The sequence below is a fragment of the Gambusia affinis genome, linkage group LG13 (genome assembly GCF_019740435.1).
Source record: "Gambusia affinis linkage group LG13, SWU_Gaff_1.0, whole genome shotgun sequence".
Taxonomy (NCBI): Eukaryota; Metazoa; Chordata; class Actinopteri; order Cyprinodontiformes; family Poeciliidae; genus Gambusia; species Gambusia affinis.
The window spans coordinates 13,530,626-13,544,883 of NC_057880.1; the positions used below are offsets into that span (position 1 = coordinate 13,530,626).

Here is a 14,258-nt window from a genome sequence, read left to right on the forward strand (position 1 = left end):
CTTAAAGGTCAATGTGTCTGTCAAAAGCTGAAGCTGCACGAAAAGATGGCCGACTGTTTCAGAGGGCCCTGCAAGTCCGATCAAGGATTAAGGAGGATACAAAACAGCATCCCCAGTGCCTCTGTTGCTAATTCACTGAAATTGCTTTGGGTCAATAAGTGAAAGAGTATGAGCACTGTCCTAAGTTAAAAAAAATTTTTATATAAAAAATGAAAATAAATAAAATACAATAACACTTTGTGACTATTTTACTGAGATTTTGAGAGAAAGTAGAGCATATTTGATTGTTTTTTTATTATGATTATTTTATGCACATAATTATCTGAAAGCCCCCTTTACTTTGATTATGATCAGTATTGAGAATCTTGAAGATGACACTCGATAAAATGTAATGTTTGTTACTGGTTTCTCGACTGTATGTTAGTATAATTTTTTTTGTGGTTTTGTGGTGCAAAGCATTTTGAATTGCCTTGTTGTTAAAGGTGCTATACAAATAACTTTGATTGATTGACTGAAACCCCAAAATAAAATTAAGTGCGGTTTTCAAAAGTCACCTAAACCCAACTCATGTTAAATACAACTCTTCTGGGAATGTCTATACATCACACTATTTCTACCATAAAACATAGTGGTTTATGCTGTTGTGTTGTGTTTCTTAATCATAAAAAAGGGAAGTTGGTCAGAATAATAACTATGAAAGAAAACTGTTACTGGCAGCAAAAGACTTGAGATGAAAGTTCAGCAGGACAACAATCTAAAACAAAATACAAGCAGAGCTACAACGCAAAAGTTTAGATCAGATTTAAAGAAATCGTGTTTACAGGCACCCATCTACTCTGAGCTATTTTGCAAAGAATGGGCACAAATGTCATTGTTCAGACGTGCAAACCTGATAGACACACACCCCCAAAGGTTTGGCAGCTGTTATTGCAGAGGAAGGATCTGCAAGGCATTGGCTAAGGGAAGTCAAACGCAAATCCTCCAGAATCGTTGCTTTTAAACGTGCATATTTTACTTTGATGGTAGACCGCATCCTCACGGACACCTGTTGAGAACCGCGGACATCAAACCCATTTTCTCAGCTGCAGCGGCTGCATCATCATCGGGACAGCAACGCACAAAGGCTTGTTGTGTAACTCGCTGAGGGCTTTATTGTTGCGACGGGAGCAAACGCGCATTAAGCGCCACGGTTTGTGCGGTTATGTTCATTAAGACATTCCTGCGCGGATTGGGGCGACAGACAGAGAGCGAGAGGGAGTGAGAAAGGGAGAGGGTGGGGGGCTTTACATAATAAAGCATGCTTTTCACGTGAAATGTCCCTTTATAAGCGGACCCTGTACAATCACATCGAGGCGAACTGTAAATGAGCAGACTGAGCGGACAGGAAACATACAGCGTCAACTCGCAGCCAGGATGGTCACGTCGTACCCTTTGCCGGAGGGTTTCTCCGAGTTCGATGTGTTTTCGCTGGGATCTTGTCTGCTTGTGGAGGGTGAGTGTTTTCTCTGGGAATCCGTCCAGACATCAAAAGTGCCCACGATGCTCCACATTACCACATTTACACATTTACCCAGAACCTGTCACTTCTCGGACACTGATCCCATATGGTGTCAGCGCGTTATTCCTGTCATTTCTGAATAATAAATCCTCTGGTGTTGTGTAAACAAACAAATGGATGCAATCATCTGACGTGATGCCGCTGTTTGCCTGTGTCGTAATGACCGACGATGTGCGCACTGGCTTTTATACATAAGGCTGTAAACATTTCTTTTCCGCTCTGCCAAAAGGTCTGCTGGGCTTCCTTCTAAACGCGGTGACAATCGTGGCTTTCCTCAAAGTGAGAGAACTAAGGACCCCCAGCAATTTCCTGGTGTTCAGTTTAGCCATGGCTGACATCGGCATCTGCATGAATGCCACAATCGCAGCTTTTTCCAGCTTTCTGAGGTAAGTTATGTAAGCATTGTTTTCATAATTGCAAGGGTTGGGCCTCTTGTGGCTATATGTTAAGCGGTGAAATGAGAAAACAATGCTGATTAAAATTAGGACCTGAGAGAGTTGTCGGTAGACTTCCTCCTGAGATTAGATAGATAGATAGATAGATAGATAGATAGATAGATAGATAGATAGATAGATAGATAGATAGATAGATAGATAGATAGATAGATAGATAGATAGATAGATAGACAGACAGACAGACAGACAGACAGACAGACAGACAGACAGACAGACAGACAGACAGACAGACAGACAGACAGACAGACAGACAGACAGACAGACAGATAGAACAGCCTACAATTTGCTAAAGCCCTAAGAAAAAAAGTTTGTTTTCAAAAAATATCAACTGAGTTATTAGCTTGTCTTATGTACAGAGCCATTTCATTGCAGAGAATTGGAGCCACAAGAGAAAAAGTTCAATCACATCTCAATTTCCTCCTTGGTTTAGGAAGCACTTGCAGCATCTGGTCAGCTGGCCTGAAGGGAAATGGAGCATAGGGCTGCAGTCGGCTGGACAAATATGCTGATTTTATGACTTTAAGAGACTTAAAAACAAATAAAAGAATGCTAAAATTGACCCTGAAATAAAAATAAAAAATAAAAAAAAACAATGCAAAGACTGTAACAGGAGTGAAGACTCATTGCTCCTTTGTCAAAAATTAGACCACCACAGTTTGGACAAGATGAAGGTGTGACAGGGTGAACTGGATATGTCTGTTAAAGAGAATTGCAATAATCCAGCCAAGAGACGATCAAAGCATGGATTAATGACTCCAAATCCCTGCTGGAAAAAGAAGAGATTTAATTTTTGAGAGAGAAGCTGTGCATTTAGTGATTAATGTTACAACACGTCTAGGAAGTCTATTTTCTTACTACAATAACAACATGAAGACAAAAGGAAACTCCAAGTAACTCAGACCTTGGGGTTTAAAGGTTCAGTGGCTCAGATAGGATAGACTCTAAATGCAACAGCTCTCACATGGGTTATTCTTAAGTTAATGCTGGCAACAAGATCTTAGGAAATATCATCTGAAATTCTTTTTGGGATTATGAGAAATAAACTTTGCCTTTTGGTAATTAGCAACACACTATGTTTGGCAAACAGCAAACATTTCCTGTCACCACAACCATGAAGCATGGTTGTGCCACTATCATGTTCTGGGGATATTTCTCAGCGGCTGGCACTGCAAGGCTTGGAAAGGAAAAGGAAAATCAATGGAGAAAAATATTGCTTTATTCTTTGATTCAGTCTGTCTGAGCTGCAACTTAGGAAGGGAGTTTTTTTTTTTTTTTTTTTTTTTTTTTCAGAAAAACACTGACTCCTTCCAAGCAGAAGCAACAATCTAAACAGCAACAGTTGTTTCGAGTGACCTAGTCAATGCATTCCAGTTCAATGAAAACAAAGCAGTCAAGTTCAGTTTAACAAGCCACTTGGCAGAGATGTGTAGTAACTCATTTAATCAGTTTCATTTCATTGACTAACTCTTTGAACAAAATGTTCTTCCAGCTATAGCTGCTGCACCAAGCTTTTTACCTCTACTTGAGTATTATTATTTTGAGGTAACATTACTCTTACCTTGAGTAACTTCTCTGAATGAGAAACAAAGATGTTCTAATCAAAAAGTGCATTTGATACAAAGCAAACCATCAATATTCGTATTAAAGTGAGACTTTTTGTGTGATTGCAAGTTTCATTATTACGTTATTCTCTGTCTGCTTAGCTAGCTGTCTCAATATCAAGTCGATATGCAGTAAATGATGTGTATTGTCACCAACATCACTTTATATTGTTCTAGGATATGAACATTGCCTTCAAAAACTGTTTGCTTTAAAAACAACTGGTACTCTACCAACTTCTGCCAAGTGTTAAAAAGTTATCAATGTAGGAAAGCAATTCAGGCTGCATTTCTTCATTGATTGAAGCAATCACCCCCACTGAGCAAACTTATGTAAAGTGCCTTATAGCAATTATTATTATGGAAGAAAAATTCCTCCATACAACTAAAAAGATAAATGCGTAGCCAATAGTGCATTCTACAGAAAAAAAATAAAATTGTATTGTCTATGGCTTTGTCAGTGAAAGAGACATAGCTAAACACAGAAGAAAGTAAACAAAGTGTAACATTCACAGATACAGTCAGAAGTTAATGAAAGTAATTCTTCAGTCTGGCAATCCAACCTTAATGTCTTAAAAGCTATTTTTCTTTATCCATTCCTATGTTTTTCTGTTCAAAGCTGTGAATCAGGCCAACGATCACCAATGTGCACAGAGTAGATGCATAGCAAGTGAGAATTCCGTAACTTTCCCACAGTTTTAAAAGCCTTATTTATGCTTTCAAAAGCTTTCTTAAGCCTTAGTAAGGCTTTCAAAAGCAACCCTAGTTTCAGTAATGTGAGATCAAGCTTAATATAGCCATATGTGGCACATCTTCTTGCCATAAATTCAAGCTTTCATAACAACTTCACCTCCTCCATGCAGGTACTGGCCTTACGGCTCAGACGGTTGCCAGACTCATGGTTTTCAGGGCTTCATGACAGCTCTTGCCAGCCTTCACTTCATAGCAGCTATCGCTTGGGACAGATACCATCAATACTGTACGAGTAAGTTTACTCCTGGAGGTAAAGATCGGTGTCAAAACCTCACCCATTTCTTCTCCTGTCCTGCATAGAGTCAAAACTGAGCTTTGGGAAGCTAGCTTGAAATTTGTCTCAGATTGCTTTTGATAACCATGATGGTAAAGAAGCAGAAAGTTTGTTATGATAAATGGGAGTGTAGACAAAGAAACAAGCTGCCTTGTTCTTCTCTAAAATGGGATATATTTCACACAAGGATGACTATCATCTTTTTACCTATATTAGTCAGTTCCTCTGCTATAACCATAGTCTAAAAAACAGTAGCCAATCAAGGGAAGTTTAAAAAGCTCAAGTCTTAAAGCATTCACAGGTTTGATGTACTTAAAACAGACAAACTGAGTCTTTCTTTATCCAGGGACAAAGCTGCAGTGGAGCACCGCCATCTCTCTGGCTGTATTTATCTGGATGTTTGCCGCCTTCTGGGCAGCCATGCCCCTCATCGGCTGGGGAGAGTATGATTATGAGCCTCTCAGGACTTGCTGCACACTGGATTACAGTAAAGGAGACAGGTGCTGCCCATGCACAACCTTTTGTCAATTTTCTGAAGAGAAATTTGCCTCGACTGTTTTTTTTGTTTTTTTTATGTGATGTACATTTAAGCAATGACAGACTTGAAGTTTTGTACAATGAAAGTGTGGAATGGCTTAATAAGATGCCCATCAGTGATAATATAGATGCATAAATGATATTGAAATCTATTATTACATCACACGGAAGTCTTTATTTCCTTGGCTGATATTTATTCCTCTTTCAACAGGAACTATGTTTCATACTTGATCCCTATGAGCATTTTCAACATGGGCATTCAGGTATTTGTTGTTCTGTCTTCCTACCAGTCCATCGCACAAAGATTCAAAAAGACTGGAAACCCCAGGGTAAGTAATGTAATAAAACATGATCCACCTGCATTATTAGAACGTGGAGTCTTAAGTGAGAATTTGACATGCTCTGCAAGAGAAAAGATGGGAACATACACACAGAAATGTCATATTTAAAGAGCTAGGCCAGGATTTCAGAAGTTAGATTCTGCTAAAAGGTAATTAGCTGCAAACATACGGTATTTTACCTTTGCAGCTGTAACTGATGGGTAAATAACTTTGAATTAGCTGTAATGGATATAGTACAGTGTGCAAAAACATCATAGAGGTTTATGATTTCTGATGTTTGTTTGGTTTTTATTTTTTATACAGCATTTTTAGCATACTTTTTTTACATAATTTTTAATTTATATTAGATGGTTACACTTTGAAGAAAGGCCTTACATGTTCCAATCTCAGTAAATGTTTCACACAGGAAAACTGTTGGTGGAGCCCGTTCTCCTATCTATTTACCTTGTCATCATCAGCTTCTGTGTAAAAAATTGCTCATTGTAAATGTGATAATCATATTAAGGTTGACAAAATAACATTCACATCGAGCACCTCCGATGCCTTTGAGATTGGTATTGATGTTCTTGGCTTCCTTTGGATTAGCTATTAGCTTCATGCCCAACTAATCTGGATTTATTCTAAGTAAGGAAGAATGGAATATACCACAACTAAAATATTACTCATGAAGTCTATCTTCATCACCACAGACAATAAGGTTTTATTCATAGAAGAAAGAGCATAAATCCAAAAGTAATTTTGCAAGTAATGAAACAATGGTAACTGCTGAGTAAATCTTCACAAACAGGCACTATAGAGTTTATTTCTATGCTCTGAAAAGAAATCAGAATGATCCTCGATGTCAGGCATTTTCCTCACATGGACTCTAGTCAGAGTAACTAAGCACATTATAAAAGGCAAGCCGTGTAACGTATAATGGTTGTTGCCTCAGGAGGAGATCATGGCTTCACTGACACAAACTCTGAATATACCAGGTTGAGTAGAAGAGATCTGCATGGGTTGAATCAGGTTGCCTCAGGTTATGTTGCATAAGCCTGTTACTCACGGTTGCCTGAACTGGTGGCGGACACTCTCATTGCAATGTGCTAGGAGTAAAAATAAGGAAAGTAATTTTTCATCACACGCTTACTATTGTAAATTAACTTACAACTATGACTATGGCGTAGGTCTCACAAGGTTCAAAAGTTCACATGTTTCTAATTCATCCATACAGGGAAGAGAAACTTATTTTTGAAATGCCAAATGTAACTTTAAATCACAGAACTTTATTAAAGTCTCATGTTTGGAATTTTGCACTGTGAAAAAAATGCATTCAATGAAGCAAAACACTTCATTAGAACCATTAGATAAAGTGGAGCTGAGGATAACATCTCCATTGACTCTAGTATTACAGCAACGTATCCCTTCAGTCGTTGGCTTTTTCTGATTCGTTTGGTCTAATGATCTTAACACATACTTTTGTTCTCTCAGACGTTATTCCAGGCATGTGATTATTCTAGCCTGCTAGAAGGAAAATCTCATGATGAATAGCATTCTTGTCAGCATCCCTGCCTCCCAGGCCCTCTAGCCGAATGGCTAACAAATCATTCTTCAGCTGAAGCTTTGAGTTCTCCATTTTTATGCTTTTGTTACTATTGACCTGCAGTTTAACCCCAACACTCCTCTGAAGACTTTGCTATTCTGCTGGGGGCCCTACGGTGTTCTGGCTTTCTATGCTGCTGTGGAGAATGCAACCCTCGTTTCACCAAAGCTGAGGATGGTAAGGATAGTAAGCGGTGTGGTAGTGCATAAATGTGTGAGCTGTTTTGTATTTCAAATGGGATGTACTCACTAAGTAGTCTTTTAATCCGAACGATCATAACTCTAATTCAGGGGACTTGATGAGCCTTTTTTTTTCTTTTACCCTGAAACTTGTTTAGAGCCACAAAAATGCCCTGACCTTTTGAAAACCCCAAACCTTTTTTTGCAGAAAGAGGATGAATACATTTTTTAGGGGATGTTGATGTTTGGGAGAAAACAAAATATTTATAGTTTTCAACCTGGAGACAAGACAAATAGAACTAAAAATATAGTGCTAATACTTTCAGTTTCATTCTGGTGTGGAAATTCAGTGCCGTTATTCCATGAAAAAACTGAAACATTGTTAAAATTTGCTTTTGTTTTTGTATCTATATTCAAAACATTAGTTTTCTCCAATGTTATTAAGACCAAGATCCAAAGAGCCACCTGCAACCTAATCTATGGAATCTTAGTGAATTTTGTATTTTTTCTTCACCAAGTGTTTCTTCATCTAAAGCATCTATGAAATCCAAGCGATTACACTTTTGTGTACATATGTCCAACAAATTAACACATGACATCTCTTTGGGTCTGATATTCAGGAACTGTTTGTCTCCACAGATTGCTCCTATCCTGGCTAAGACCTCGCCCACCTTTAATCCTCTTCTGTACGCTCTGGGAAATGAGAACTACAGAGGAGGCATTTGGCAGCTTCTAACAGGGGAAAGGATCGCTGTGCCTCAAATTGACAATAAGTCCAAATAAACTGCTTACTATTGTAGATGTTTCTGTCTGTGGGAGTCTGTACTGTACAATGTGTCGTAAGCAGTGTGAACGTCTTCCTCTTGTACGCTTTACATTTGCTCTGGATTTGCTCCTGCATCACCTCTGCCACTGTGTTTATGTGAAGCTGGAAATATTCTAAAACAATATTATCATATATCTTGTTATTTTTCATTGCCCCGTGTAGGATACTGCAAAACAGTGAATGTGTCTCATTTTGTACCATAACGTTTGTGTTTTATTGGTTTAATTTAATTTCAACAGTTCACACATGGCTTTAATTTTACCTCATTCTATTTATTTTTGGTACGAGTTTCACCCAAATGTTCAAAATGTAGTTGTTGCATGACAAAATAAAAAAAAATAAAAAATACAGCCAAGCAAAGCATAGTTACCCTTTATGCAAAACAGATTACCAATGTGCATCACTTACCACAAACAACATAAATAAGCAATCATTTCAGCACTGACACTTGTTCTGGGTCTTTTCTTCATTGTGGATGAACTACTGTGTTGAAAAAAACTTATCAAGTTGTCTGTGACCGAGAAGGAAATCCCCCCAAAATAATCTAATTTTAGTTAAATAAGTTTTATCTTGACGTCAAAGGTCCAAAAGAGATGCAAGACGGCAGTTTTTAGTTATTTATTTATTTATTTTTAAAAAAAAGGCAAACGAGTGAAAAAGCCACAGTCATTTCTTTCTGCTCTTGGACTGATCTCTGTATTCTAGGTGAAAATGCAATAGTCCTCTAAACAAAATGTAAGTTTTTCAATACCTCTACACACATGCGCACACACACACACATACAGAGATCAGATCAGAAATTATTAAGAACCTTTAGATTAACTGGGAGGGCATTTTATTTTGACATTCACATGCTTATTTTAAAAACAGATTTCAGTCAAGCAGCAAAACCAATTTGAAAGAACTTATTACATTAGCTGAGACTGTGTATTGTTACACATTATACCTACTGGTTGTTCTTTTGTGCTTTAATGTTGTCCAGTGTGTCACACAATTAATTGCCATGTTTACCGTTTTGACCTTTAAACATCAATAAATTGTTTGGGGTTCGTTTTTCACTTTTGTTTCGGCACACAAATTCTAGTTTACAAAGTTGTCCAAATGCAATGTTATAAAACCATGCTGTTATTTACTGGTTATTACATAATCAAAATTCATACAGTAGGTTTTAAAAACCAAGTATTTAGATCGTTTCGATTTATTAATTGTTACAAAGTATGTACAGTTCAGTAAATATGTCAATGGAAGTCATTGACCTTGAATAAAAGATGGATATTTTTTTAACATAAATACGATTTAAGTAAATTCTATTTAGACCTTGTGCTGCACATGCACTTGGTGACCAAAAACAAATATTCAGCAGTCCAATAGACCCATTCAGACAATAAAGTCATATCTTATGAAATATTTACTTATTGTATTACTTTGATGTGCATTTGATGATAAAAGCAGACATTGATAATCTATATGATTTGATTTGAATGTACACTGGATGTTGTCTGTACAAAATGCTCTAATAAAGTACTGCAGTCACTGGCAAAAAGGAAACATATTGTGTTTTATGTTTATGGATGAATAATTATTTCTAAGCTTCGATTTCTCTTGTTATACAGTTCAGATGTATCTAACAACAATTCACTACTAAGGTGAAAATAGGTTTGCTCCAGTATTGTATATTTGTATGGGTGCAGGAGTTAGTGTGGGTCATTAAGTTAGTGATTTAAGAACAATTGATACTAGTAAGGTGAATGTTTTTGAAACTATTTGTGAAAACACATTTGTGAAATGTGTTTTCACAAATGTGAAAACCCCCTTTTAAGCCCCTTTCTAAGCCCCTTTTAAAGTGGCTTAGAGGTGCTTAGGTATTCAAATAAGGGCTCGCAATGAGTTTGAGTCTTAAAATTTCAGACTTTAAAAAAAATACACTGATTTTAGTCAAGCAATATAAATGTGTTTTGTGTAACTTTTAAGTTAAAACCAAACTCTCCTCTCAAACTCATAAGAACATGCCATGAAAGTAAAAATGCTATGAGATGTGATGCAAAGGTTGCAAGAGGTCACAAGTCTTCTTTCCTGATGAAAAAGTCGAACTAGAAGCTGGTGAAAATGTTGTTTATGGTTCAGTAAAATAAAAACCACAAAATATCTATCTGTAGAATTTATCCAGTATGCCTTTACCAACTAACAAGAAGGAACATTCTTTTTAAATATTCAAATTAGTTTTATTTTGCGTATTTTAAGAGATTTTATGGAACAAGTGGCCTTTACTCATTAGCAAGTGGACTGGAAGGAGGGCAGAGAGAGAAGGGAAAGAAATGCAGCAAATATCCTGGAGGTGAGAGTCAAACTGCTTTGAGGTCTGTAGTTTCCATATATGGTGCTTCTGCTCTACCACTGTGTCTCTTGGCACCCTGATTTTATTTTTGAATGTTCTTCTCCATATATTCTGACTTCCAAATCAATTCACTGTTAGTTTGGGAGACAGGACTTTGACCACATCAACCTGAAGTGTTAAGTGTCACTATTTACTGGAGTTTCAGGGATTCGAAGAACATTATGTAAGCAATACCAATAATAATAAAAGACCAACAATATCAGTTTATGTTTAAAGGCATGTATATTCTATTACGTGAAATTAAAAAATAACATGCAAATGAAAAAAAACTGAACAATTTAGTGGATTTTATTTTTTTACAAACTCTAAACTCTCGTTATATAATGAGATAAGGTTTTAAAACTAGACACTTTAATAAATTGTCAATAAAGTTTTTTGAAAAATAATCTAATTTAAGGAGATTATTAGTAGCTAATATTAATGTGTCGTCATAGATGACGCGCAGAGATTAATTATTTAAAACATACAGGCTTAACATTTTACATCACATAACTGCTGGATTATGTTATACTTTGAATCCGAATGTCTGGCGGGAGAGCAGGGTTGGCTTTTTTCATCCGCTTTCCCTCTCTTACAATCAAACATATTCAGGTACTTAGAGTTCACTGAGGATTATATCTGGTCAACCAATGAAGTTTTCATATGGGCTTTTTGAGAGGATTACATAGCAATATGAGCACAAGCGCAGCAGAAAGAGGGAATCTGAGGGAGGGAGGACTGTTCGAGAAGAAAAACGAAGCAGCATGAATGAGAGACATTTCCTGGGCAATGACCAGAGAAAACAGCCTTCTATCATCAGCCCAATCAATGTGGAGGTCATATTGTGGTATTAGCATAGACTGCATTGTGTTATTGATATTGTTTTGCTTGTCAAACACCATATCAGAGTAAGCCAGCTATGCCATTAAGCAGCACAGTAATGATATAATTTGTTGCAAATGCTGAAAATCACATTTCTCCCAAACTGCAATGGACCCTGTTACTTTACAGTAAAGGAAAAAAAAACTGTTTATAAACTGAATTGCAAAATCTTTTTTGAAAAAAATCTGATTTTATCTGGAACACCTTGTGACAGGCTTGAAAAAGTCGTGATGAAATGAGGTGAAGTGTCAAACTTACCAAAGTCCCCTTCTGTGAAAAGGACTGTTTGATGTGAAGCTGATTATATAACAGCAGATACTTGCACAGCCATTCAGTATCTCTTGCATAGCAGCCAAAGGAAAATCAATTCTGAAGCTGAGCACAACTGATCCCAAGTAAATCCATAGAATCTGAGAGGCCCCACTAGTTTGATGTGTACAGTGAGTACTTTATCTTAATGTATCATATTATATTAATTTTACTGAAAAGCATTCCAAAATCTATTAACTTTAAGCTAGCATTTTTGATTCTGCTTGCAAAATTACAATTTTTTTTTTTTTTTTTTTGGATGTACCAAGCAATATTCTAATCCTCTCTCTTTAAAACTGTTCAGTTAAACATCCCAGGCCATTAAAAACAACCAAACACTGTGATCCCTCGGCTAGTCAGTTAATATTTGATGTCATGTCCATGCTGCATGTTGGCTGCTGTAGGTTGGGGATTTTTGCCTGGCTGCTAGAAATTAATACTTTGGCAAATGCTCATGATTACATGGTTATCTTGAATATCCCGAACAAGCTTCAAATCACATCAGGGCAGATTCATTAAAACTAAAAACTCAACAAAAAAAAAATCTAAGAGAGCACTGAATGCATTTGTTTATCTGTCTCGTTTCTGAGTGTATGCGTGCATGTGTTTGAGATACAAAGAGATTAAGTCCAGCGCAGCCTCCTGGGTGAACCAGCAGCCAATGCTGGAGTTTGGACCTTCATGGCTCTGCCTGTAAGCTTTCCAGCTGCATTATGTTCACCCAGGGAAACAAATGTGATTATCAAAGCTGCTTGCCATCTGACGTCACATTTAGCCTAAAAATAAAGCAGAAACCTGTTGAGCCTCCTTTTGGTTTGAATCCCAGGATTTATTAGCCAGGTCTTAACTTCTGTACGTCACACAAAATTTTATGAGGGGAAAACAACGATCTGAATTGTGGTTTGCTTTTGTGGAGGCCAACAAATGTAGTTGGGGAAGTTTCTGCCTTATTCCTTTCCGCTACCGCTTTTTATAAGTCTACCATTTTCCAAACACTGTCCACTGATCTGAATAGGACAGAAGCTTAGAGGAAGGATAGTGTGTGAGAAAGCATCCCTTTCATAAAATCTAATTTTGTCACAAAGGCAAAATAGTTTCCAGGCCCACTTAGAATGAGTTCATTATAGTTTAGGAAACACTCATTTTGCTCAAAGCAGTATAAAGTTTCAGGGGCTCAGGTCGAATGCCAATGTTTTATTCTGATATTTTAGATTTCAATGAGTAATAAGGCATGAGGTCAATGTCTATAACAATGTTACATGTGTGTTTGCGTTGCACTATGATAGACTTGTGACCTGTCCAGCAAAAACTCACCCACTGACCAACGGAATTAAGCACCAGACGACAGAAAGCGTCCTCATTATGCCACACCCCTCAACTCTGCATGCTTTACTCAACTAATAAAAACTGAATAACTTGATCACTGGAAATAAAAGGGGTATGAGGACATCTGGTGGCTGAACAATAAAATTGTTTCTTTTATCAAGTGGAACTGCAAGATAACAAAATAGGTGTTGAAACCTATTTGTTTACTCCTTGGTGTGGCAGACAATATGTGCACACAAATCTCTGCTTCAACTACTTTTGCTTCAAATGAGGCTGATGCTAAATTCAATGAATGTATGGAAACTGAATAATTCCTAGATTGCATTGATGTAAACATTTTTCTTGTACGTTGTCTTCTCTATATTAACCTACTCAGCTGTACAGGGTTTTAAACCTGTGCTTGTTATTTTTTTAATAGCACACTCAGATCATTTAAATGATAGCATAGTATTATGTCACTTATGTTGTAAATTTGAGCCCTAAAATGCAGAGTTTTATTCTTATTTTTCGTTTTCTTTTACCTTTGTCTGAATAGTCACTTATCTTAATGAGCTCTTGTGACACCCACATTTCCCCAATAAAGGATATTTCTATTTTATCCCATTCTATGCTATTTTTGCCATCATGATAAGAAAATGCTCCTGCCTCTCTTTATCTGGTTTCCATGGCTTTATGTACATAATTCACCTTTCACATTTATATATTTTTGAATGTCTTCATGTTATCACTCCTAGCCTGTTCCTTTCTTGTCCAATGACATTAACAAAAAGATCAATAAAGGATTCAAAATTTACTATGAAGATGAGTTATTTATGAATGAAAGCATCTGTGAACATCATTCTTTTTCAGTTCTTGTCACAGGGTATGGACCATTCCAACACATGAATATGATTTGGCCTAAACTATTTCACTTTATCTCTCTGTGTTAATGCTCTGTAAGTTGCTGGAATGTTTTCTACTAGGATTGTTTCTCTTGATCTGTCTGTCATCACCACTGCCTCAGGATTTCTTTCTTCTCTCTAATAAAGGACTAATTCAGTGTAAACAAATTGTCTAATCAACACATTCCTCCACCCAATGAAACACTCTCATCTGACGAAAGTTTTTCTTGTGTGACCAGTAAGTTTACATGGATTGAATAGTGCTGCAGAGAAGTTCGGAGCTAAGGATAGTATTTCAGGATTTAATGGTGCTTTAAACTCTACAGTTTTTATCTGTCTACTGAACTCCTGCATTCTATTTTTTGACTAAATTGTTTGACTAA

The 14,258-nt window shown here is 36.9% G+C and overlaps 1 protein-coding gene across 1 annotated transcript; it reads left to right on the forward strand.

Annotated features, from left to right (window-relative positions):
* Positions 1 to 896: 896 nt before the first annotated feature.
* rgra (retinal G protein coupled receptor a) lies at positions 897 to 9,651 on the forward strand. Its single transcript, XM_044137450.1, has 7 exons — positions 897 to 1,492; positions 1,788 to 1,944; positions 4,475 to 4,596; positions 4,985 to 5,138; positions 5,387 to 5,504; positions 7,162 to 7,275; positions 7,917 to 9,651. The coding sequence occupies exons 1-7, from the start codon at positions 1,414 to 1,416 to the stop codon at positions 8,058 to 8,060; spliced, it is 888 nt and encodes a 295-aa protein (XP_043993385.1). The 5' UTR covers positions 897 to 1,413; the 3' UTR covers positions 8,061 to 9,651.
* The last annotated feature ends 4,607 nt before the right edge of the window (positions 9,652 to 14,258 follow it).

Coding starts and splice junctions, on each gene's coding strand:
- rgra (XM_044137450.1), top strand. CDS start 1,414: ATGGTCACGTCGTACCCTTTGCCGGAGGGTTTCTCCGAGTTCGATGTG. Junction 1,945..4,474: donor GCTTTTTCCAGCTTTCTGAG/GTAAGTTATGTA, acceptor TCCTCCATGCAG/GTACTGGCCTTACGGCTCAG. Junction 7,276..7,916: donor TTTCACCAAAGCTGAGGATG/GTAAGGATAGTA, acceptor TTGTCTCCACAG/ATTGCTCCTATCCTGGCTAA.